Source organism: Ictidomys tridecemlineatus, chromosome 10, assembly GCF_052094955.1.
Source record: "Ictidomys tridecemlineatus isolate mIctTri1 chromosome 10, mIctTri1.hap1, whole genome shotgun sequence".
Lineage (NCBI taxonomy): Eukaryota > Metazoa > Chordata > Mammalia > Rodentia > Sciuridae > Ictidomys > Ictidomys tridecemlineatus.
In genome coordinates, this window is record NC_135486.1 from 105,208,910 (window position 1) to 105,235,028 (window position 26,119).

The 26,119-nt window shown below is 48.4% G+C and overlaps 4 protein-coding genes across 14 annotated transcripts in view; 1 reads left to right on the plus strand and 3 right to left on the minus strand.

The window, feature by feature from the left end:
- Positions 1–3,792, minus strand: part of Mad1l1 (mitotic arrest deficient 1 like 1) — a 354,495-nt gene extending 350,703 nt beyond the window's left edge. For 2 of the 4 annotated variants that reach the window (XM_078023582.1, XM_078023580.1), the window contains exons 1-2: positions 3,696–3,792; positions 581–743 (exon numbers count right to left, since the gene is read on the minus strand). In XM_078023582.1, coding sequence (XP_077879708.1) covers positions 581–730 — 150 coding nt within the window. In that variant the 5' untranslated portion in view covers positions 731–743; positions 3,696–3,792. The remainder of the gene's footprint in view (positions 1–580; positions 744–3,695) is intronic. The other 2 variants (XM_078023581.1, XM_078023583.1) reach the window with 2 other exon arrangements.
- Positions 3,793–5,348: 1,556 nt separating this feature from the next.
- On the minus strand, positions 5,349–10,783 carry Mrm2 (mitochondrial rRNA methyltransferase 2). The gene is made up of 3 exons (XM_005340830.5): positions 10,707–10,783; positions 8,492–8,781; positions 5,349–6,162 (listed from the first exon to the last, which is right to left on the minus strand). Exons 1-3 carry the CDS (start codon positions 10,712–10,714, stop codon positions 5,720–5,722), a joined length of 741 nt encoding a protein of 246 aa, XP_005340887.1. The 5' UTR covers positions 10,715–10,783; the 3' UTR covers positions 5,349–5,719.
- On the plus strand, positions 10,701–25,831 carry Nudt1 (nudix hydrolase 1). 5 transcript variants are annotated; one of them, XR_002482958.3, is made up of 5 exons: positions 10,701–10,806; positions 12,956–13,121; positions 21,240–21,385; positions 22,079–22,319; positions 25,404–25,537. XR_002482958.3 is itself a non-coding variant. In XM_040278674.2 (5 exons), exons 1-5 carry the CDS (start codon positions 10,713–10,715, stop codon positions 25,644–25,646), a joined length of 807 nt encoding a protein of 268 aa, XP_040134608.1. In that variant the 5' UTR covers positions 10,701–10,712; the 3' UTR covers positions 25,647–25,831. The 5 variants fall into 5 exon arrangements, 3 of the variants coding, with proteins under 3 accessions (XP_040134608.1, XP_005340888.2, XP_040134610.1); XR_002482957.3 differs by lacking the exon at positions 25,404–25,537 and adding an exon at positions 24,985–25,121; XM_040278674.2 differs by having other exon boundaries at positions 22,079–22,236; positions 25,404–25,831.
- The window catches only part of Snx8 (sorting nexin 8), a 78,329-nt gene continuing 74,853 nt past the window's right edge, over positions 22,644–26,119 (minus strand). For all 4 annotated transcript variants that reach the window (XM_040278671.2, XM_005340832.3, XM_078023600.1 and 1 more), the window contains exon 11: positions 22,644–25,200. In XM_040278671.2, the coding sequence (XP_040134605.1) occupies positions 25,090–25,200 (111 nt within the window). In that variant the 3' untranslated portion in view covers positions 22,644–25,089. The remainder of the gene's footprint in view (positions 25,201–26,119) is intronic.

Consider the following 26,119-nt stretch of genomic DNA (forward strand, 5'->3'; position numbering starts at 1 on the left):
TGAAGTCCTTCAGGAGACCTGAACCCTTTGCAACTATATCCATAGTGAGCATTCTCAAGAACTTGGAATCAGAGAAAACTGCAAAAATCACAGGATCTGCAAATTGCCCCCTATAGGCTAAAACAGAATATCCAGTCCCTCCGCTTATTGCCCTGGCTTTCTCACTAGGCTGACTAGGCGACCAGGTGCCTGTGTTTACAATACAGCCTCTCTATGTTACATCTTCAAGGGGACAGTATGCTCATAATTCTGGCACCCATGCTCCTACGCAGTTGGGTTTTGTCCTCAATTAAATGAATAGACTGGCTTTTTGGCATCCATGAATATATCAGTATGAACCCACAGCTATGCACATGTCCACTCTTGGGGTGCTTATGAGGTAGGCCTTTAACCATGACAGTTCAGGGCAGGTCCTGGTCTCCAACTAGCACCCCAAATGATAAATGCCCAGGATGAGATCTGGAAGACCACAACTGGCCTCTAAGCCTACCTAATACTCACCTACCTCAATTGTGTAGAACTTGAACAGGCCCCACCTGAGCCTAGGTGTCTTTAACAGAGACCCCACCCAGCCTTTCACCTGCATGCTCTGCTGGTACTGCATCTGCAAAGAACCTGGGGCACAGGTAGACACATCCAGACCGGATCCTCCCTCCACTCGCTGAGAAATGAAGTTGTTCAGAGATCTCAGGGTAGACAAGACAGTGGTGTTCTCCCCCAGGTCTTCCATGGTCACTTTCCTTCTGGGAGAACAAAAAAAGTCAGAGTCAGCCTTTCCACAGATCATCAGATGCCACCATCAGCAATGCTTCTAGACAGCCCTAATGCCTTCTCAGAGCCCACAACCACTTTCTTCAAAGGAAACAGAGAGTACACGCCACCAATTTACCAAGAGGAAAAGAGGCATAAAAGCATGCAAACCCCAGGCTCAGTAGCCATACCTGTAATCTCAATGACTCAAGAGGTTGAGATTGGAGACTCACAAGTCTGAGGCCAGCCTCAGCAATTTAGTGAGATCCTGTCTCAAAATAAAAAGAGCTGGGGATATAGTTCAGTAGCAAAGTGCTCGCCTCGCATGCACAAGCCCATGAGTTCAATGCTCAGAACTGGGGGAAAAAAAACAGTCACCAAGTCACTATTTGAATACTGGCCAACAAAACAAATGGACAGCCAGCTCTCTAGAGAAGATGCTTAGCAGCCCAGTAGCCTCTGGGAAATCAGAAACAAAGCATGCAACAGCATGATAAAGGCAATGGTGGGCACAGGAACACAAGTGTGACTTCATATTAACAGCAACAGCAGTAAGTGCCATCACTCCCTCCAACCAAGTCCCAGAGAGGAGGCATCCCACATGTACCCAAATGGTAGATTGTGCAACTGTCACCTCACATTTGACCAGCACTCTGCTTATACATTAGAAAACAACAGCTCAATCTTCAAAACAAGTTGGTGTATTCAGTCTTCTTAGAAATTTTACAGATGATGAAACTGAAGCTTCGGAAAGGTACAGAACAAGACTGGGGCTGGGGTTGTAGCTTAGTGGTAGAGCGCCTACTTACCATGTGTGAGGCCCTAGGTTCGATCCTCAGCACCACATAAAAATAAATAAATAGAATAAAACTATTGTGGAAAAAATAATTTAAAAAAAGATACAGGGGCTGGGGATGTGGCTCAAGCGGTAGCGCGCTCGCCTGGCATGCGTGCGGCCCGGGTTCTATCCTCAGCACCACATACCAACAAAGATGTTGTGTCCGCCGAAAACTAAAAAGTAAATATTAAAAAGAAAATCCTCAATAAATAATGCTGCAGTAAACTTGGGAGAGGAGGTATCTTTAAAAAAAAAAAAAGTACAGAACGGCTGGGTGCGGTGGCACACACCTATAATCCCAGAGGCTGGGGAAGCTGAGGCAGGAACATCACAAGTTCAAAGCCAGCCCCTGCAACTTAGCAAGCCCTAAGCAACTTATCAAGACCCTGTCTCAAAATAAAAAATAAAAAGGGCTGGTGAAGTGGCTCAGTGGTAATGAGCCCCAGTACCAAAAAAAAAAAAAAAAAAAAAAAAAAAAGGTACAGAAGAGATCAGAAGCTGGGTCTGATTAGTCTGAAGGTAGCATGCATTCCACAAGCTCATGTGTAAAAGAACTGCTTCCTCAACACCTGTGCTTCCTACATGTCATGCCAGCTGCCACCAGCCAAAAGGTGTGGAACATCCCACGTACATTTATGGCCAAGAGGCTTGAACTCCCCCCACAGGCACATACTATTTCTCCCCTTAGGAAGGGGCAGTGCTAGTTCATTTCCCTTTGGTATCAGAATGAAAATACACACAAACCCCTTTAAAAACATTTTTTTTTTTGATTGGGTGCTCATAATCTTAGCTACTTAGGAGACTGAGGAAGGACTATCTCAAGTTTGAGGCCAGCCTGGACAACAAAGCAAGACCCTGTCTCCAGAAGAAAAAAAATAATAACAATAACTTAGCTTGTCTCCGAGTTTCTGACTTAAAAGAACCTTGAGAATGGAGTCGATCTGCGCTTTCAGTGCTGTGAGCCTGGTAAACCCAGGCAGGAAACAGAGCTCTACCCTCCAAGCCCAAATCTATTTTCCAAGTTCAGACCAGAGCCACACTTTCCATCCTCTTCTCCAAACACCATCCCCTGAGAACTGACCCATTAATATACTAAAATGAAAAGAACACTGTATTTTCAACTTCCTGGAACCAGGCTGCTCCATCCACACCATACACACCTGAGGCTCAAAACCTTCCAGCCACCTGAAGGTGGAACCCCCAACACCTCTGGACAGCCCCTGATATGGGAGTCAGGAGCATACTACCCTTCCAGCCTCAAAAGAGAAATGGCAGAAAAAATTTAAATAAGTGACCAAGATCCAGGCAAAGTGGTGCAAGCCTGTAATCCCAATCATTTGGAGGACTGCAAATGCAGAGGCCAGCCTAGGCAACTCAGCAATTTAGCGAAACCCTATCTCAAAAAATGAAAATGGCTGGGGATGTAGCTTAGTGGTAAAGCGCTCTTAGGTTCAATCTCCAATATCAAAAAAATAAAACTAAAAGTAAGAAGTGTCCAAGAAAACTCACTGCCCTGATCCCCTGGTGAATCCTGCCTTCTCTAAACACACACTATCCCCGTCACTACCCCCAAAGAGCTGGACTCTGGGCACACGGTGCCTCCAGAAGCCAACAAGATGCCTGCTTGGCCAGTGCAGACAGCTGGGGCGGCTCAGGGGGACAGCAGTCACCACTTCTCTCCACGCGCAGTCTCTAGCTCCCTAGGGGCCTCTTGCCAATGGATGCTCAGAGGAGCCACAGCTGCGACTTGACTGGCCCAGATCACTAAGAGCGGCTAGGGGGCGAGTGCAGGCGGGGGTCTCTCAGGCAAAGCGCTTACAGACCCCGTCATGACAGGGGCAGGGACAGGTGGCGAGGGTAGACCAGGGGTCTCCAGAACAGGGCTACGCGCAGACCCCAACAGAACGACGGACCCTGCTAGGACAGCAGGGGATGCGCCCCAATCTCTAGCGGTGCGAAAGGGACGTGGGGTCTCCAGACCGCTGGGACGTAGGGGGCGGCACCCGCGCCGACTGCGGTCAGCCCCGGGCCAGGGCCCTCTCCGCCCCGCCGCCCAGCCCCCAGGATCCTGAGCCCGCGACCCCGCGCCTAGCCCTCCACCGCTCACCTCAGTCGCCTGCTCGCGCTTGCCGCCGCTGCTCGGATCTCCCTCCGCTCCGCCCGCGCCCACTTATCGCGAGATATGAGCCGGCGCTCTCGCGAGACCGACTGGAGGCCCGCCGTAAAGAACCGAGTCTGCGCGCCTCACCCCCTGGGGCTCCGTGTCCCCACCTGGAGCCGCCCAACCCGAGAAGCCAGAGCAGAATGGGACTCGGAAGCAGATCTGGAACACCGCACCTTCGGGCCGCCCGGCCACCCCACCGAACACGCTTGCACTACGGCCACCGCCTCGCGCCGTAATGTTCTGAATAGTAGCGCCCACAGTGGCTTCTTAGGGACAAACTTATTTGCATTCTTGACTCTTCCCCAAATCTTGCTTGTACAGTTTGGTTTAATTAAAATACGTTTTCTTCTTCTTCTCCGGGACCACTGGCAATACATAGTATTTATGCTGCTCCCCAGAGCTCTGTCCTCCCCATCAGAGTGCACAGCACCGGTCTGAGCCGGTACAGACAGCTGGGGTGACTTTCAAAGCAGGGAAAATCCGATGGAGTATGGTGACATTTCCACCTATGAAGATGTGCTTCTGAGGGGCTGGGGATGTGGCTCAAGCGGTAGTGCGCTCGCCTGGCATGCGTGTGGCCCGGGTTCGATCCTCAGCACCACATGCAAAACAAAGATGTTGTGTCTGCCGATAACTATAAAATAAATATATTTTATAGTTATTTTATAACTATAAAATAAATATCAAAATTCTCTCACTCTTTTAAAAAACAAAAAAAAATGTGTTTCTGAATTCTCCTTTCCTCCCTCCAGCCCCTGTTTGGAAGGTGCTGCTCCAACAGTCTGCACTTATGTTTCCTTCCCCCAGAGGACAGATGATCCAGTCTGTGTGTCCGGGAAGGAAATGGATAGGAGGGAAATGCAGTGGGGGAGTATGCGGGAGTTTCTAGGGATTTTACCTGACCACAACTAAAAATAAAATGGAGAGTGAAAATACTTGATCAGCAGCCCCCTTCAGGAGGCTGGAAGAAGACCTAGCACTCATTCGCTCCAGGGCACCCAGTCTTTCCACAGGCCTTTGGCATTACATTAATGTTAGTCTATAGACACATCCTCAGGGACCCTCCCCTTTGCGAAATGGCTTGAAAGAAATCAGTCGAGTTTTGAAAAACAAAAGCAAAACGTAAGTCATGGAAATTCCTTAAAATAATGCAATCTATATTCTCTCATAAAGCTACATGGAGGGCTGGGGTGTGGCTTAGTGAGGGTTTGATCCTCAGCACCACATAAAAATATTGTGTTCAAAAAAAAATATATTATGTTCACCTAAAACTACAAAATAAACATTAAAAAAAAAAAAAAGCTGCATGGAGTTCCTAGAAAAATAAGGCTAAATGAAAGCGTCACATCATTGCTGGCTTTGCAATTTATAGTCTTGAGAGCCTGCTACACCACAGCAATACATACTTCCAGCACAAACCAAAGCACACCCACTCCGTGCATAAATCCATACCAAATGTCTCTCCTAATTGCTCTGGGAGTTCTCACTGTTTTAAGATAGAATGTATTTCCAGATTATTCACCAGAAAGATGAAAATTAATCCCCAGATGGAAATTTCAGTTTTTCTACTTTATACTATATAGCCAAAATAACAACTGGAAAACAATGTATTTATTGTGTTCAGAAAGCAGTAAAGGAACACCTGTTTCTTTGTACTAGGCTAAGAGTCTATAAGGTGAGAAAGTTCTACTTGCTCTGTCTCAGCAAGTCATTTTTATCCTCCCATCTCTTTACATCCTTCAGTCTCTACATCTTTCTCCTGATAACTTTCTCTGCAAAAATCATGATATAGAAGCCTGGTTTTAATCATTTTTCATGGCCCTTAAATATAATATGTCATCTCTGTTTGGTTTGAATCAAAGACCTTCATGGTCACAGCAAAGTTCCCAGCCACTCCTCAGGAAAGCACTCAGGCCACATCCACAGTTTAAAAAGACCCAGCATCCATTTAAGAATGGCAGGACCTCTCATGGCTTCACAGAGCCCTTCCTTCTACGGTACTGTGTGGCCAAGAGGTACACCTCTGATGATTCTTTCCTGCTGGCCGTGGGTTTCACAGTTCTTGTGTTCTGGAATTCCTCTGTCAATCTCTTCTGAAATCGCTGGCTTAGACTTCCAGCCCAGGTCTTACAAAGCAATGTTCCCCCTGGGTGCAGGACAACTGAAGCCATGTCCAGAAGTGACAGGCACAGGCCAATAAGCCTGTCATGATCAAGCCCCTGGATCCCAGTGGCATTGGGTGCCATGTCACTCAGAATCACATCTGCCCTCCCCCCAGGAAGCAGTTCTAGGATCCTCTGCAAGGTTTTCGGATCAGTCACATCAGCAGAGCACAGAAAAGTTGCTCCTTCCAGGGGAGTTATGTGAAGAAGATCCACTCCAAGCACAAAGCCAACAGGAGAGCTGGAATCTACGGAAGGAACAGCAGATATGTTATTTACATCCTAAATCTATCCACAGAAACACAAAATAAAGACACTAGGACCAAGGAAAAGAACAGATGTGCATATGTGGACAGGAGCCCTCCCATTATTCAAACAGCCTATGGAGACACACAGAGGGCAGAGGGCAGTGGGCAGTCCTTCACTTGGCAGCTGAGGAAGTTGAGGCCAGTCATCCTTAGTCACAGGCACAGCTGGGGCCACAGCCAGGACTTCTCTTCCTGCTTTTGGCATGTTACCTCAAATTCACTCTCTGTGAAAGGATTCTCCTTAGTGGTGGGGTTTTGTTTTGTTTTGTTTTGGTACTGAGGACTTAAGCCAGGGGCACTTTACCAGTGAGCTACATCTCAGCCCTTTCTTTCTGATTTTTTATTTTGAGACAGGGTCTCAATAATTTCCTTAGGGCCTCTCTAAATTGCTGACAGTGACCTTCAACTTGTGATCCTCCCATCTCAGCTTCCTGAGCCTCTAGGATTACAGATGTGCACCACTGTGCCTGACTTCCTTGGTGGTCTTTTTGATAAAAGATTCTGATACACCAGTACATAAAGTGCCTCTGGATTAAAATCAATAAATCCATTCTACAACTTAAGCCATTTGCTTTCAATGTAGAAACCACTGGAGGGGCTGGGGATGTGGCTCAAGCGATAGCGTGCTCGCCTGGCATGCGTGCGGCCCGGGTTCCATCCTCAGCACCACATACCAACAAAGATGTTGTGTCCGCCGAGAACTAAAAAATAAATATTAAAAATTCTCTCTCTCTCTCTCCCTTCTCTCACTCTCTTTAAAAAAAAAAAAAAGAAAGAAAGAAACCACTGGAAACAAGCTAGAGTTGGGAAAAATGAACAGATACAAAATGAGACACAAAAATTGACACATTGTCCATATTTGAGGAATACTACTTGTAAAACAAAAAAAGAGGTTTTATGTGGTGAGCAGCCTCTGCCGCTTATGCAGATTATGGTCGCCATTACAAGATGGTGCTGGCTCCGCTGTGGTTTGTGACAAACAACTCCTTATTTGGGAGAGTTGGCGCATGGCTTTTCAGCACCCTATGAGAAAGTTCCACGTGGCAGCTTCGCATTGGGGCTTGAGATGCTATATTAAGGCTGGGAGGGGCATCCGAGGGATCAGTAGAAGAAATATCAAGGGCCTGAATAAACCGCTGAAAGAAGATTCCCGAGTTGCGTCTTCCTTGCGGGCAAGGGGTCGCGACAGTTTTATAAAACAAAAAAGATAGCAGCCTCACCTAACCTGAAACAAGACTTCCTGCCTACTCCTGTTCTCAGCCTCCACCTCCTCCTCCCATGCTGTCCCCATATACAAAGACCCCCCCCCCCTCCACATGCCCGTACCTCATCCCTGTGGCACTGCAAAAGATCTCAGCTCTGTTGCTAAGTGTTGATAAATTAAGGGTATAATCACAGATTTTCAAGTTTACTCTGCTTAATAAAACTCAGAACAGGGAGGATATGCATTTTATTTCTAGATAAAATTAGAATTTTGAAGACTACCTCACTTTTTAAAAGTGAAAACCCTATTTTCAGCCCAGGAAAGTGGGACACCTCACATCTCAGCTGACATTCTTGACCTTTCTTTCCTTTATCATGCACATGTGTTATAGACTTAGGAAGTTTCCACAGAAAGTAAACAGCTTTGGTTGCAACTTTGCAACAATGAGAAGGAAAGCTCATGTCACCCTTGCATTCTTTGCCCTGTCACTTCTTCCTACAAGTTAAACTGAGCCATTTTCATCCTTCTGGAAAGCCATCAGGGGAATAGAAATCACTAAAATCAGTTATTAGGAGGTCCCAACATTACATTTTAAAGTTGTATGGGTGACTGTTTTATCTCTTTCCTAATATAGAAACTGTCAAAGAAATCTTTGTCAAAAACCCTAAAATTTAAAAGAAAAACGCTGAGTCCTCAGGCTGACCCAGAGTGGAGAATCCAGAGCCTTGGCCACGAAGCCTTTCTTGAGGCCCTAGAGGGTCCCCCACCTCCATGAAACCCTCAGGCTGCATGTATACAAAAACAAACTCCAGAAGGGTGTACACCAATATGTTGTACACCCAGCTGATATAATTTGTGGTGATTTTCATTATACCTTTCCACTTTGTCTTTCACTTTGAAAAGGTCAGTATTCTGATTTTACAATTACCACTACTAATCAATCCACTCGTAAGTATGTGCCTTCAGGAAATAGTTCAACTGCTGTGTCCATGGCAGGAAACAACTCACTTTTGTTCCCTCAGACTTGTGATCAGAAGGTGCTACCAGGAGTGTGGGGGGTCCCACCTCTGCCTGTGGCATTGACGCTGTGCACTGCCACCTGACTCCAGGCTCCAGGAGCTGCCCCACAGTCCAACACACGGAGGCCAGGCCACAGAATCCGATGCCTCTCATTCATCTCCAGAAGCTTGAAGGCACTTCGACAGCGGTAACTCTCCACCTTCGCAGCCTTCACAAATGGGTCCTTTAAATGCCGACTCAGCCATAGGTGCTCAGCACCTGTCCGGCCCTTGTAGTAACACCCTGCAGTGTGGAAGCCCTGACGCTGGAGGGAAGCACACGCCAGCTTCAAGTACCTAGTTGGAGAAAAAGGAGGAAGAAGGATGGCATCAGATGGATCAGCAGGTCACGGGTGCAGAGGGGGGTCCTGGCTCAATTCACTACTTTTCAGAGTGGACGCACTAAGGCCCAAGAGGAGAGGTGACTTGACAAGCCCACACAGCCAAAGAGGTGTCATCAGCTGAACTGCATTTCTCCAAACCCATGTTTCTCAGGACCTCAGAACATGACTATAGTTGGAGATGAGATTTGTAAGAAAATAATTAAGGTACCGTGAGATTACTGGGGTGGATCCTAATCCTATCTGACTAGTGTCTTTATGAGATTAGGATACAGACATGCACAAAGAGAGAACCACATCTGTAAGCCAAGGAGGCGGCCTCAAGAGAAATCTTCCTTCCCACACCTTGATCTCAGGCTTCCAGCCTCCAGAATGTTATAAATAAGTGGCTGTGCTTAAGCCACCTGGTCTGCATACTAAATTACAACAGCTGAGCAAACTTTCCTGGGGAAGTGTTTTGTTCTTTTTATTCACAGCAGGGATTGAACCCAGAGTTGCTTAACCACTGAGACATATCCCCAGCCCTGATCTTTTTTTTAATTATTTTTGTTAATTTGATTCAGGGTTATCATCAAGTTGCTTAGCGCCTCACTATGTTGAGGAAGCTGGCTCTGAACTTGCAATCCTCCTGCCTCAGCTTCCCAAACTGCTGGGATTACAAGCGTGCATCATCGTACCCAGGCAGTTAGTGTTCTCCCCCAAAGATTTTCTCAGAAGAAAAATAAACACAATGATAATCACCTCCTTTCTGACAACCGAAACTTTTCCAGTACTGGTTAACAATATTGATAATAATAATGAAAATTATTATTTTCTTGTCTGGCCCAAATTTCCACAGTGCTCTGCAAAAAACTGCAAGAAAACCCCATGAGGACAGGTCCCTGCCTGTCACCTCTAGCACAAGTCAGGCCTGCATATTTCTTAAGACTGAACCCAACCTTTGTGGATGACTGAAGGATAAATTCCAAGGTTCTTTCAACAACTTACACTTTTTTACTATTTTTAAATATTTTTTAGTTGTAGATGGACAATACCTTTATTTTATTTGTTTTTATTTTTACGTGGTACCAGGAATTGAACCCACTGCCTCATGCATGCTAGGCAAGTGCACTACCACTGAGCCACAACCCCGACCCCAAAAAGTTATGCTTTTAACACATAAAAAGTAGCTTGGCATAACAGGAGCTATATATAACTCCCCCTTGCTTAACTCTCAAAACATTCTTACTATTCATTACTTCCATTTCTTTTTACTTTTCTATTCATTTCTCTGATGGAAAAAGAGATTTTATTATTCTCACAGCTCTGAGGCCAGAGCTCCTTCAACACCAAGGTGTGCTGACAAGATTTGAGGACAGGACTAGGGAATAAAGAATCCTAGCTTCAAATGGCTTAGGGGATCTCGTGGAAAAATGGCACACACATCCAAGGTGCCAGAAATAATTTCAGCACAGGGGAGAGATGGATAGTGGTGTCTCACGGGCCAACGAAGTGTGGTTTCCCCCACAAACCCCAGAGTCAACCTGATTTGGGGATCTGACCTCTCCAACCCCATCCCATGCGCTAGACTCTTGCTACACAGGCCCCCTTGCTTTTTGGAAGCTCTGTGCCACGTCTTCAGAGGCTGCAGTGGTTTCACCTGCCTCTCCAGCCTCTACCTGCCTCTTCCCAGGTCGGGTACTCTAGTCCGCGCGCTGGAGTTCAAGTCTGCGGAGCCCCAGGCTGGGGTCCATCGCTCGGCCTGGCGACCCGAGTGCCGGGCCGGGGGTGGGCCAGCTCCCCTTTTCGGATGAAGAAACTGAGGGCTCCCACCTCTCCCGCATCCCTGCACGCATGCAACAAGCGCCCATAAGCAAAGGCTGAACACTCTTCCCCACTCACCCTGCCATGGGAGTCAGCCTGCCACTTCCGCTCACTACCGGAAATCACTATCCCACTTCCGGTCCAGGCCCCGCCTTTTCGGTCCGGGAACGGCGCGCAGGTAGGATTGGCTTACAAGGAATGGGAGCAGGAGAAACGTGGGGAGGCGGCAGCTGGGAGCACCGGGAAACGAGGAATGGGGAAGATGAGAAGAACGGGAGTCGGAGAGATGGGCGAGGCCACCATAGCGGGGACTAGGGGAGAACCAGACAGAACACAGGGGTGCTAGAGGAGGGAAATGGGGGGTGAACTGGGCCCAGGGGTCCAGTAGGTATGGGCTGCGGAGAGGACCCGGTGTCCGGGATCCAATACTCCGCACAGCCTCTGAAAAGGAAGGCTGGGGAACCAGCATTTGCCAAACCTACTTCATGCAAGACTGAGCCCTGCGCCCCACGTGCATCTCCCTGTAGCCCTGATGATAACAAACTGATTTACAGGTGACCTCCAGCTCCACCTGTGGAGTGCCTCTGGCATTAGGGAGCCGCTGATGACTCCTCAGATTTACTGCTAGGGAGCTGTGGACACACTAGATGGTTAATGGCTCTGCTATTTGACTTTGGATCAAACTTAGCTTTACTGAGCTTGTTTCCACTTCTGAAAATGCAGAATTCAAATCTTAATAGAGTTATTGGGTCTTTTAAGAGGTTTAGCTTTTGAAAATAACTATAATCAGATCTCTGTAGCCTTGGGTTCAGCATCAGATGATTCAACCAGTGGACAAAAAAATATTCAGAAAACATAATTGCATCCCTTCTGAATATATACAGATTTATCTTGTCCATAATTTCCAAAGAATACTGTATAACAACATACCATTTACATTGTACTAGGAATTGTAAATCATCCAGAGATGACATAAAGTATGCAGGAGGATGTGCATAGTTACATGCAAATATACTGGGTTTTTTTGTTCTTTTTGAGGGGATTACTGGGGATTGAACTCAGGCACTTGACAACTGAGCCACATCCCCAGCCCTATTTTGTATTTTATTTAGAGACAGGGTCTCACTGACTTTCTTAGCATCTCAATTTGCTGAGGCTGGCTTTGAACTCTCAATCCTCCTGGCTCAGCCTCCTGAACCCCTGGGATTACAAGCATGCACCACCAGGCCTAGCTAGCAAATATACTGTTTTACATATGGAGTGTGAGAATACTTGGATTTTGTTATCTGAAGGGTCCCTAGAGCTAATCCCCAACAGATACAGAAATACAGATGTACATAGTCATTGCTTAATAAGTGATAGCTGGAATTGCCATCGCTTATCATTATCAGAGTTGCTTTAGAAGCCAGGCCTTCGTTCATGCATAGGTCCATGACAGAATGAAGGATACTGGCCTCCTGGGAAGCCTGGCCACAAGCCCACTTCCCTTGCTTGACTGGCCCCACCCATGAACAGCCCCTAGTCCCTTTATTCAGATACTATGACTTCCAAGCTGGTTCTGAATCCAGCTCTGGCCAGGTGTTCCTAGACCAGAATAGGGACAGAGCCGAAGGAAACTTAGTCCCAGTCCTTCTGAATTTCTCCAGGGTCCTTTCTCCCACAGAGGCCCTCTCAGAAACAACAGGTGTTTCCCTGAAACCAAAAACTCCTATTGGAATAGGAAAGGCACTTGTATCTCCCAGTGTCCTCTGGATGCCAGATCTCACCACAACAACACTAAAAGCAGAGTAAGTAGGACATAAACTCCTGTCACAGGAAGGAAGACCAGCCAGGCCACTCCTTTCCAGAGGCCTGCTGCTGCAGAGAGACTGAAGCCAGGTCCCAGCAATCTAGAAGGAGCCCCTGCTGATGAAAAGGCCAAGGCTAAAGCCTGGCATGAGAGCCCCTGAATAAATGGCATGGTATTGGAGGTTGATCTGGCCTCCTGTGCCTATAGCTTGGGGTTCCTGGAGTAGACCCAGGAGTAAGGACTCAGCCCTTGAAATTTGTTTTCCTCTAGCTAAGAGTGCCAAGCAGGGAAGGGAATATGTGACCTTCCTCTGACCAGCCCTGGTAAGCACAGGGCCTGGCACTGATATCACTGGGTTCTGAGGGCCAGTTCTCTTTCTATCCAGAAAATCATTCATTTAAAGACAGGTTTGGACCTGCTGCCACACTTCTTATTCCTGCCTCCTAAAGGACATTTCCTTTGCATCTGACCACTGTAGCACACATGCCTTGTCCACACCCGAGTGAGAGCTGACTCCTGTTTCTTGCCTTCCTCACAGAGCCCCAGTGGACCATGGTGGCCTCCAGGCTCTATACCTTGGTGCTGGTACTGCAGCCGCAGCGCGTTCTTCTGGGCATGAAGAAGCGGGGCTTTGGGGCTGGCCGTTGGAATGGCTTCGGGGGCAAAGTACAAGAAGGAGAGACCATCGAGGATGGGGCCAAGAGGTGAGAAAGATTCAGGGAAAAGAATCCAAGCTGTAGAGCCACACCCCGTCTTCACTGCTGGGAGCTGTGACCTAGAGCAGGTACAACAGTACTGGCCTTTCAGGAGAGTTGGGAAGACTGAGTGAGAAAGTGTGTGGAAAGCATTAGATCTGCTGGTCTGTGTACTGAATGTGTGCGCTCTTCTGGGTGATGGTGGCCCTGTTCAGGATGTTTGGATGGAGTTGGACAGTCCTGGCTTCCTCCCATGAGGGCACAGGGCTCCTTGGTCACTTGTCTTCCTCCTCCTTCAGGGGAGCTGACAGTTGCTTTTATCTAAAACCTTTTGCACACCGTCTCAATCCTATGACCAGCTTCAATGGCAAGGAGTTGAAACCTGGAGTTTGAGCTGCTTGCCCAAGATCACATGGTCCCTAGAAGTCAGTCTCTTTGCTCTTATTCATACAAGACTGATGAAGATAAGAGATCATCAGTGCAAGTGTTGTGAAGCCTTACACACATTTTAGCTCACTTTTTTTCCTGTTCTAATTAGTTATACATGACAGTAGAATGTATTTCGATTCATTGTACACAGATGGCACACAATTTTTTATTTCTCTGGTTGTACATGATATAGAGTCACTTCATTCGTGCAGTAATACATGTGCCTAGAGTAATGATGTGCATCTCATTCCACCATCTTTCCTCTCCCCATAACCTCTCCACTCCCCACACTCCCCTTTGCCCTATACAAAGTTTCTCCATTCTTCCCATGCCCCTCACCCCCCATTATGGATCAGCATTCACTTATCAGAGAAAACATTTGGCCTTTGGATTTTGGGGATTGGCTAACTTCACTTAGCATGATATTCTCCAACTCCATCTATTTACCTGCAAGTGCCATAATTTTATTCTCTTTTAATGCTGAGTAATATTCCATTGTGTATATATACCACAGTTTCTTTATCCATTCATCTATTGAAGGGCATCTAGGTTGCTTTCACAGTTTAGCTTTTGTGAATTGAGATCCTATAAACATTGATGTGGTGCATTACTATAGTACTGTTTTTAAGTCCTTTGGGTATAAACCAAGGAGTGAGATAGCTGGGTCAAAGGTGGTTCCATTCCAAGTTTTCTAAGGAATCTCCATAGTGCTTTCCAGAGTAGTTGCACCAATTTGCAGTCCCACCACTAATGTATGAGCGTTTCTTTCCCCCAATTCCTTGCTTAGCTCATGTTCTTGTTCTGAAAATAGCTGGTACCCTTAAGGCCAATGGAGAGAAGAAAATCCCAAATACATATTTGAGGCCTCTGGAGAGGAGAGAGACTGGGATGCTGAAGCCCAGCAACTTTAATTTTGGGAGTTTTTTGTTTGTTTGTTTTTTTAATTTCAACCCACAGTGAGAAAGGTCTTACACTGCAATAGCACATACACACTCAAGTGTATATATTAGCTAAGATGATGATACCCATGGACAATTGATCTTTTTTAATCACTAGTGGCAATATACTAATTTGATTTCACAGGGCACAACAGGGTCACAGCCCTCAGTTTGAGGAGGCCTGTATGAGCCATGTGCAGGGATACAACTATAGCCCCAGCCATGTGGGAAGCCAAAGCTGGAGAATTACAAGTTCAAGGCCTGCCTTGGCAACTTAGCAAGACCCTGTTCCAAAATAAACCCTGGGGATGTTGCTCAGTGGTAGAGCACCCGTAGTCCCACCAAAAAAAAAAAAAAAAGTATACCTGCCTAGACCTGAGACCCAAGGCTGCTGCCAAACTGGCACATTCAATGTCATTTTGGCAGTTTCCAGGCTTCTGCAGACAGGGCAAAGATACCTAAGAATCAATCACTCTGGACCCCTATGCCATTCATGACGGTGGCCCTCCCTCAGACTGGATTTTGAGGCAGGGAAGGAAGTGGGATGGAACCAGAAGCATGCTATTTGTCCTGTATGTACCTTGCCCCACCCACTGCTGTATCCAAACTAGCCCCCTCACCTGGGCAGGTGTGGCAGTCTCCTAACTGGTCTGCTTCTGCCTTTCCTACACTGTGTCCAAATGCACGTGCACACACACTCATGCATAATAAAACCTTCAACGGTTCCCAGTGCTTTTAAAATCCACCCCCATCCCTGTATCATCCAGAGCCTGGCTTGGCCTCTCACTCCCACTGTCCCTCAGATCTTCCAGCTGCTGCCCACCCTCCTCACCTGGGAGACCCCTTCTCAGCCTTCACATCTAAGAAGGCGCCTCCTCCCACCCTGCAGTTGTTGATAAACCTCATCCTGTTTTCTTCTCCAGCATCAATCTCTGTAATCATATTTAATTACTCATTTCCCAACTCCTTCCCAGAAGCACCCCATGGAGCCAGGATTAAAGACATTTCAAGGTTGTTGTTTTTTGGGTTTTGGGGGGCATGGGGGGAGTGTACCAGGGATCCAGCCCTATTTTGTATTTTATTTAGAGACAGTGTCTCACTGAGTTGCTTAGCACCTCACCGTTGCTGAGACTGGCTTTGAACTCACAGTCCTCCTGCCTCAGCCTTCCCAGGTTTCCAGGGTGTGCCACCGCACCCAGCTGTCTCGTATATCTTTTTATTGCTGCATTATAGTTGTATGTGGTGGTGGGATTTGTTGTTACATATTTGTACATTCACACAATGTAATGATATTAAGTCAAGTTTTTAATCTTGTGATGCCAATATATAAAGTTGCATACTTTCTCTTTCTCAGTAGTGGGAATTGAACCCAGGACAGTCTACCACTGAGCTATACCCCCAACCCATTTTATTTGTTTATTTTGAGACAAGGTCTCACTAAGTCACCCTTACTGGCCTCAAACTTGTGGTTCTCTTGCCTCAGCTCCCAAAGAGCTGGGATTACAGGTGTGCACTTCTACAGGAAGTTGCAGAGTCTTGAAGAAGGTCCACCTGTTTAATCAACGTGTGGATCTAGTAACAGGCCTGGGGTGTGCCCCCCCCCAATACCTTACCCCATCCCCACCTACAAAGGCAACCTTGACTCTTGTAGCCACTGACGTGGGCTTGTTCTGAACTACAAGGTACATAGTGGAAGCACCCTTTTTCTTTTTTCTTTTTTGGTGGGGCGGTTACCAGGGATTGAATCCAGGGGCACTCAACTACTGAGCCTCATCCCTAGCCCTTTTTGAGACAGGGTTTTGCTAAGTTGCTTAGGGCCTCGATAAGTTGCTGAGGCTGGCTTTGAACTTGTGATCCTCCTGCCTCAGCCACATCCAGCTAGAAGGCACCCTATTATTGTCTGGCTTCTTTCCAAACATTATATGTATGTGGGCTGGGAATAGAGCTCAGTTGGTAAAGTGCTTAACTCACATACACAAGGCCCTGGGTTCAATCCCCAACACCACAAAAAAAAAGAAAAAAAAATTACATGTACATGTAGCAGTGTTTCTTCCTTCTCACTACTGTATGGTATTCCAGCACCTGAAGATACTGCGTCTGCCATTATACAGGGAGTGCTGCCATGAACAGCCCCCTTCCTTTGTCCTCCAGTGCCCGCTGGACTCGCTCCTTACCTAGTCAGGAGGAAAACTAGCTGTGGAGCTATAGCAATGCCAGTTTTCCAAAGAATTTGCACTAATTAAATTCCCACGTGGTGGGTTGAGTTCGGATTCCTGAGTCCTCGGCAACACTTGATATTTCTTTTAGCCATGCTGGCAAACGTGGTGACCTCCCGTTGTGGGTTTAGTTTGCCCTTAACTGGTGAGATGAAGTTAAGCACCTTTTGAGCATCTGCCACCACTGACATCCTCCAGGGTCTACTCAGGCCTTCTGCTCTTCTTTAATTGGGTTGCTTTTTTCTTGATTTTCAGTTCATTATACACTATTTTTTTGGTAGTTTATTAAACCCAGTGTGCTCTACCACTGAACTACATCCCCAGCCCTTTTTTATTTTGAAACAGGGTCTCACTAAGTTCCCTTGCTGGCCTCAAACTTGTAATTCCCCTGCTTCAGCCTCCCAAGTAGCTGGGGTGACAGGTGTGGCCACTACACCCAACTTCATTCTATACTTTGGGTGTCAGTTGTCAGCTTGGTGTGTTGCCAATATCCTCTACTCTGTAGCTTGCTCCTTAATTATTTTTTAAAATATTTTTAGTTGTAGATGGACACAATACCTCCATTTTATTTATTTTTATGTGGTGCTGAGGATCCAACCCAATGCCTCAACTATGCAAGACAAGCATTCTATCACTGAGCCATAGCCCCAGCCCTTGATTCTTAATGATATTTTAATAAACAGAGGTTCATCACTTTAATGCAATTCACATATATTCTTTTTTTAATAATGTTGATACTAGTCTCTAGATTTTTTTAATACTTATTTAGTTGTAGGTGAACAACAGTATCTATTTTTATTTTTACATGATGCTGAGGATCAAACCCAGTGCTTCACACATGTGAGGCAAGCACTTTACCACTGAGCTACAACCAGGCCCCATATATTTTCTTTATGGTTAGAATTGTTTATATCCTTTGAGGGAATCTGCCTATCCCAAGCCTAGGAAGACAGTCAGATCTAAGTTTTCTCCTAAAAATTTTAGAAACTTAAGTCTACAATCCATGCAGAATTCAGTTTTTACAAATTAGGTAGGGGTTTAAGACTGAGTTTGGGGCTGGGGTTGTATCTCAGTGGTAGAGTGCTTGCCCAGCACGTGTGAGGCACTAGGTTTGATCCTTAGCACCACATTAAATAAATAAATAAATGTTGTGTCCATCTGTAGCTTAAAAAAAAACAGGTTTTCCCACAAAGCTCTCTAGACAGCACCTTACTTCCTGGAAAGACCATGTCCCTTGCACTGCTGTTACCTTTGTCACAGGTGAAAAATACTGCAATGTGAAACCACATCAGCTTCCTTTCCACCACATGGAGTCCTGGCATAGGGCAGGCCTCCCCTAAGCAGCAGGAAGGTGGGCAGATGTACACACTTAGCAAAGCTGACTGGATGCTGGCTGGCCCTCTAGTGGGGGACCCAGCAATGGGGGACCCAGCCTGCAAGCCTATGGCCATGTTCCTTGGCATCCTGATCCCACTATAAGTGAGTGTCATTGTTCAGACCAACTTACCCTCTAAGATGGGTCACGCTCCAGTGTCACTGTGGAGGAGGTTGTCTTAGAATCCTGAGAGGATCGTAATAATTTGCACTCTGGGCCTGCCCCAGGAGCTGCACCAGAGCTGCTCTGCCCAAACTTGCCTGAGCCCAGCTGCCCCAGCGCTTTTCCCTAACTTGGCATCCACAGCAGTATGCAGTGCCTCTGGAGGCAGCGGCTCCTGCAGAGAACACCCTCCCTGCAGCCACAGAATAGGAGTGGTTTCCATGCTTCAGGGACCTCCACTAAGGTGGGGACTAGCCTCACCCTTGAACTAAGGTCAGAGGCTCAGCATCAAGGGGCACACACTGCCCTGTTTAGACCCATCAGCCCTGTGGACCATGTGGTTCCTTAGAGCCCCTGGTTAGCTCTGGGCACCAGCCCAGAAGGCAGTATGCACAATGCAGTCAAAGGAAGGGACACCATCTGACAGACCCTCATGCCCCATCCCTGCCTGTGGGGTGAGAGGGGCATGCAGGAGAGCAAAGTGCACAGCCCCTCTGACATTCAAATGCATGTGAGAGTCAGGATGCTCTGGAGCCATGCAGGTTGAGACTTGGGCATTTGAATGGAGCTGGCTCCTTGAAAGACTTCTGTGCCTGGTGGCTGCCTCTCCCAAAAATTCTGTGTGCTTCCTGCACACACTGCCTGTCCTATTCCCTCAGGATTGTCCCAGAGCCAGGAACATGTTCCCCTCTTCACCCATAGGGGGCAGGCACGAGTACTTATCCATTCTCACAGTGGCAGTCCTGATAGGGAGCCATAAGTATCACATCTAGTATCACCCAGGGCCTCCTCCTCTGCCTGGGGGCCATGCAGGCACTGGGGACTTTGAGTGCCTTGGGCCTCAGGTCTGACCTGTAGTGTATGACATAAGCCATGTTTTTCTTTTTTTTAATATTTATTTTTTAGGTATAGATGGACACAACACAGTGCCTTTATTTTTATGTGGTGCTGAGGAACGAACCCAGGTCCCGCCCGTGCTAGGCGAGTGCTCTACCACTGATCCACAATCCCAGCCCATGAGCCATGTTTTTCTAGTCAGCACCCAATGACACCACCTCAGCAGCCAGGGAACCACTAATGCCAAGTCCTGGGGCCTTCCACCCCCACCTCCTGCACCACAGAGCACACTTTCTGCTCCGTGTTTGCATCTAATTCATTGCTCATCCTGTTCTCCAGGATGCCATCTGCATCACAGACACAAGCAGACTCTTTAGCAAAACTAACAGGGTCGTCTTCATCTGTCTAATTATCTCAGCTTGTGAAATGGAGCTCCAGCTCTGTCACCAGGATTACTGATACTGCATGCACTGCCACAGACTGGGGGAGGATTAACCAAAATCAGTCAAAACATTACATCAGCCGGTGATGCTTTTTAAAGGGAGAACTGGCAGTCTGCTGCCAGAGAGGTGGGTGAGGCCCTGTTGCGGCTCCATTACATTTCATTGGGGAGCCGCTGCGCACACACCCCAAGTGAAAACACTCATTTTTTAAAGATCCAGTCCAGTTTTAATTAACCATCTCAATGAATGTGTCAATTTCTGGATTGTGTGTATGAATTGGCAGCAAAAGGCAGTGTCTTTTCAGGAGAAGCAGAGGACCACTTAACCTGATGTGTATGTGTTTGCAAATGAACAGAGTGGGTCCCTGACTGCCTACTACAGGTGGCAGTGTGTTCCCAACACAACTTGGAGATCAAAGCTAAGACTTTCTTCCAGCTATAAATGGTCAGACTACTGTTACAGAAACAAAAGTAACTCCGGGGCCGTGGGAAGAAAGGCCTCCACGACAGGAGGGGCCAGTGGAACTCACAGCTTTGTATGTCCTAAGGGTCCCAAGCACAAAGCAGGTCTTAGGGAGCCCGCCTGCTGGAGGGCATGAGCACTGTGTGCACTTGGGTACATGTTGATGGTACAAGGTGTGCAGACCTAGGTGCTCAGCACAGCATTTTCCATAATGACCCAAAGTTGAACTCAAATGTTTACTCTTCGTTAGCAGTTGAAAAACTAGACAGGCTCCTCTAGGGCAGACTATTACATGCTCCTTGCTTGCTGGGTGGAAAATGCAAGGTAGACTTTAATTCTGCTGGGTTCCAGGATATACAGCTGGGTGTTAGGTTCATGAGTCTTCCATTTCCAGGACTGTGTAGAGTAGACAGGTGGTTTTAAAATACTTTTAAATTAGCAGCAGCACCAGAGCCTCAGGGGAAGCATTCAGGTTCTGTCCAGTGGAACAGAGAGACCTGTTCCATGTTAGATGAGCTCCTCACACCTCCAGGCACAGCTGGCTGAGCTGCTGGGAAAATATACTGAGAAGGCAATACAAAGGCCCCAGAACGCAAGCCAAGAGATTTGTCCTGTAGGATCTGCCCAGAGGAGTTGGCTTTACGGCAGAACTGAAAGTGACAACCCCTCCTTCAGGAGAGACTATTGGCTTATGGTCCTGTGGTCTCAGTAAGGGTGTGAGGCTGGAAGCACATTCTTAGGAGAAGGTCCCAGAGCCAAGGGGCTCCTATGTCCTCACGACCATGCAGGGGGGTCCAAAGTTCCAACGCAGAAGAGGGAATGGACTGAGTCTGAGGAAAGGGGAAGTGTGGGCTTAGGGGAGGACAAACTTCTGCCCTGCAATCCACTCATGAGACTCATACCCTGGGTGGTCCTCTGCAGAGTGCTGGCCAGACCCTCCCCAGAGCCTCTGAACCAAATTCCAGGGGATTTTCATTGTTGGTTTTTTGAGATGGGATATCATCATGTTGCCCAGACTGGTCTGTTAACTCCCAGGCACAGGTGATCCTCTTGAGTCAACTTCCTGAGAATGTGGGACAGGTGCCACAAATCCCAAATTTTTTCAAGTTCAAGTTAATTCCAAGGCTGGGCCAGGTTTGGACTATTAACACCTGATGGCAGCCTCCTGGGGTCTGCAGCCCATGCATCCCACCTCTGGGCTCCCCTTTGGCCTGTGGTCATCGTGCTGTGACGCTCCATCCTCCTCCTGTCTCCTCTGCCTACAGGGAGCTGCAAGAGGAGAGTGGTCTGACAGTGAACACACTGCACAAGGTGGGCCACATTGAGTTTGAGTTCGTGGGCACCCCCGAGCTGATGGATGTGCACATCTTCTGTACTGACAGTGTGCAGGGGACGCCCCAGGAGAGCGATGGTGAGCCTTGGGGTATCTGCTCCCCACCACAGAAGGGGAGGGAGCACATCCAGTTCCACACAGTTGGCTAGGAGAAAGCACAGCCAGATGTGGGCCTCAGGCCCACCCACCTTCCCCATCTCACAGGGAGGCACTGAACAGTCTGTGCCTTAGAACCCTGGCTACTCAGGCACCACAGCTCAGCAGGCTGCAGCTCTGAATCCCTTTTTCCTGATCCATAAAAGAGGAAGAACAGTCATGAGGATTAAGTATAAAAGTAAATTAAATTCCTCACACAGCACTGCTGTGCAAGCTGGGGGCGGTGGAGCATGACTTAATCAGCAATTTGGGAGACTGAGGCAGGACAATTGCAAGTTCAAGGACAGCTGGGCAACATAGTGAGAGACTGCCTCAAAATAAAAAGTAAGGGGCTGAGATTGTGACTTAGCGGTAGAGCACTCGCCTTGCACGCCTAAGACCCTGGGTTCGATACTCAGCACCACATAAAAATAAATAAGTGAAATGAGGATATTGTGTCCAACTACAACTAAAAAATAAATATTAAAAAAAAGAAGGGCCAGGGACATGGTCAGTGGTAGAGTACCCCTGGGTTCAGTTCCTAGCACCACAAAAATAAGTAGTGCAGGTAGCTCCTCACTGGCCAGGCCAGCCCTCCTTGACACTGGTGCTCTTCCTCTCTGCCCCTCGGTACAGAAATGCGCCCTCAGTGGTTCCAACTGGACCAGATCCCCTTTGGTGACATGTGGCCTGACGACAGGTACTGGTTCCCACTCCTGCTTCAAAAGAAGAAATTCCAGGGGTACTTCAAGTTCCAGGATCAGGACACCATCCTGGACTACTCACTACACGAGGTAGAAGAAATCTAGCACCAAGCTGCAGCTGCCAGTTCAGCCACATTCGTGGCACCAAGAGTTGGGCTTATTTTTTCTGTTTGGTAAGGAAAATAAAGGGCTTCACCTTTGAACAGTCTTCCCCTGGCCGCAGCTTGGGCCACTTCCACCATGCTAGGCAGAGGAGACAGGGACAAAGGAGGGCTTCTACCCAGCGTGCAGGCCACGGGCAGGCGAGAACATATTGTTCTCTTACCACCCGTTCTACAGTGGGGGACACTGAGGCAGTCACTGCTCTGGGAGGGTAGGCCATTTGCTTTCTCCTTTAGGACCACCAGGAAGGAGAGTTGGATCACCACTGCACAAAGCACTAGGACTTTCAGACACACTGAGCAACTATTCAGGTTGATAAAACCACAAAACACAGGTCACCTGTAAACAGTTCCAGTTTATTGGGTGTAGTAGTAACTGATTCCTGCAGCTAATAAAGTGCTTCATACATAGGACCGGCTCACACAAAGCACAAGAAAAAGACCTGGACACTAAGAACAATCCTGAATTCATGGGCTCAGAGTCCCAGGTGTCCCTGTGGCGACCTATAACCCGTCCTCCCTTCCTGCATGGCCTGAGCAGCCTAGCCCCTTGTCACTGAGTGCCCAGGATGGAGCAGAGTGGACCTGACAGAACGTTCTACTTGCTCCTGCTCTGCAGTCGCCTTCCCGCTGACCACGCAGGCTGTCCAAACTGAAGGTGGCAGCCAAGATCCCACTCAGCCTCCCTTGCCCAGGATTACACCCAGCCATCCTTCCACCAGACCAGGCATGGCCACGGCGTGGCACACAGGTTGAGGCAGCAGGACAGTTAGGGAAGGGTGGAGGGATCCTTGGTCCCTTGCCACCACAGGGACTCCACCCCAGAGCTGGGAGTAGCCAATCCTGCCCCAGGTGGGAGCACTTCTGCCCAGGACCATGAAGTGACAGTGTGAGAAACAGTGGCCTCTGTTGTCTAGCAAATATCCCCCACCTCACTGATCTTCCCCTTGGGTGGGAGAGATGAAGGAAGGGAACTCCATCCAAACTGAACTGTCAGCCATGCAGGAAGAGCCCCACACCCTGGCTCCTGAGCCATAGGCACTGAAGCAGAGCAGACAGGCTGCCCTCCCCTAGGCCCACATTTCCATAACACAATATAAGGACCCTGAGACCTCCTTCCATAGCAGGAGGCACCAGGAATGTGACCAGGACTCACTCATCCCAGGGTCCCTGGCAGTGAAGCTCTTTTCAGAACAGTCCATCCTGAAGGCTTGGGGCCAAAAGTCCCAATGGCTACTTGAGGAGTGCAGTCTTGCCCAATCTAGAGACTCGGGCCCCCAGCCCCATGCCCACAATTCCCCACAGACTTTGGTCCCACAACCAGACAGGCCAGGCTCCCAAATTGGGGCAGAACAGAAGAGGCCTTGTGGCCTGCTCAGCACAAACAGGGCCAGGTGTTACAGCTCAAGTGTCTTGGTGCCGGGGAATAAGTCCTGCAAGTGACACAGGTCCACACAGCAACCAAGACTTGTTTCCATAGAGGGAGGTTACAGGGAAGCAGGGACAGACGACACAGCAGGGACAAAGTCAAATCCCCACTGCCACCAATCACAGCACTATGTCCTCTGGCACAGGTAGAATAATTTCCCACCCTCAGGGTATGCAGTGTGCTGGGGCTCCCTGTTCCAGGCCTGCAAGCTGCATGGACGTCCAAGGAGGTCAAGTCCTGCCCCTCGGTATCTAAAAGGCATCCCTGGAAGGAATTTCAAAAGTTCTATAGACCACCAGACCCTCTTCCGCATCTCTCCCTGGGTTACTAAGACAGGGAGCTCAAAGGTGGCTCCGTGTTCACCACAGAAGGGATGTGAGCAGCAGCAATCCAGGTCTGACCCCAGAGCTCTGAGAGTGGCTTTCTTCAGCCTGAAGAGAGAAGTGGCCTCAGCCGGCCAGTCTCCTGGAAGAACAGGGCTGGAGGGGTTGCAGTTGCCCAAAAGAAGGAAATGGTTTTAAAAGAGATTAAGCACACTCACATGGATGCTCCCCCCAACACCCCAGCTGAAGGCAACACATTCCCCTACACCTGTCCCTGCCCACCCCTAAAGCCTCAGAGCCCCACAACATGGAGTCCAATACTGGCTGCCCCCAAACAAGGAAAAGGACAGGCCAATTTCTAGCCCTCAGACAGAAACCTCCACATTCATCTCCAAAGCTCTCAATGTGCCTTTGTCTTATACTTGGGATCATAGTGTACCCATGTGGAAGGGGCAGCTTAGGGACACCTGACCCCAGACCAGGCCTCAGCTGTCCCCTGGAACATCAAACACTACATCCAGCAACCTACACCAGCAGGCATCCAGGCTGGAATGTCTGCAGACCCTGGTCAACGTTCTGACCTCTGACAGACTGGCTATTTGCTCACCCAAAGGTTTCCTGGTCATGGGGCAGTCCTGTCCTCCCTTCTGCCCTGCTCAGCTGAGCCCTGCCCCAGGCCAGCCCTCTGGACTGTTTTAGCACCTAGAGCCTCCTCCATACTCCTCCAGGAATTATCTGCTGTGTGGAAATGAGCCTCAGCAACCCTGGCCCTGGGTGTCGTGAGGAACCCGAATTCTCAGCACCGGGCTAGCAGCCACAGGGCAGGATGGGCAGGAGTCGGGGGGCATAGACTTCCCACCCAGGGAAGAGAAAAACCACCAGCCACACCCATGGGCTCAGATGGATGTTCCTTTTCACCCACCAGGGCACCACGGGCAGCAGTGGCCACCTGAAGGGAATTGGCCAGGGACACACCATTTGGAAAGACGGTTTAGTGAGGCCGCAGGGAACTGTGCCACAGCCTCAGGCACTAGTGAGGACACACGCCGTCCTGCGGGGACCGTGGTGGCGTCAGCGCATTGTGTGGTCCAGCGAAGAGGCAACTGAGCTTCGGCTTCAGATCATCCCACACCTTGCCCATCTGCAGAAAAGAAAATAGGATGGCACCCCAAAACACCAGCTCCAATTCTCCCTCCACCTGGTGTCCTTTGGGCACACCATCTCCCCAAGGTCACCATCAGAGAGCTTCTGGAAGTGAGGGTTCACATTGGACCCTTCCCACACCCTATGGTAGCCCCTCCTCCACAGAGGTCCCAGGCTAACCCACCTGTCCCCTGCACACAGGTCCAACAGGCTTCGAGTCTGCTCAACATGGTATTAAGAAGCGTGGCTGTTACGATGTACCCAGCACTGTGGCACAGCAGGCCAGCCGCCAAGAGGCACTCTTATGTCCAGATTTGGCACAAGGCAGAAAGCTTGGCTGGTTGGGGCAGAGACCCATGTTTTTGGTGTGGGGGCTCGTGTGATGACAGAAGATCTGTATGTGGCCCTGGGAACATGCTAATGAGATCCTGTCACTGGACCTGACATCTCATCAGCACAGCAAGATGAGGACCAGTGAGGCAACACCAATGAAGAAAATCTCCTGGGCTGGGGATGTGGCTCAAGCGGTAGCGCGCTCCCCTGGCATGTGCAGGGCGCTGGGTTTGATCCTCAGCACCACATAAAAATAAAATAAAGGATGTTGTATCCACTGAAAACTAAAATATAAATATTTTTTAAAAAATCTCTCTCTCTCAGGGGAAAAAAAAAAACTTCTGCATTTGAGGTCATGTGGCCACATCCCCAGATGGGATGTGGTCCCCCAGTGGTCACATGCTTCCTCACTGATGTCCCCACCAGCCACTCAGATGTCCAAGCCCAGACCTGCTGACCCAATATGTCACCTTGACCTAAGACAGTAATTAAGTAATGCAGTCAGCTTCCTAATGCGTGTGCTGCTTCTTCACCAGCCCACAGCTAGGAGGCTCCTCACCAAACCTCGGGAGCATTTTAGCTGT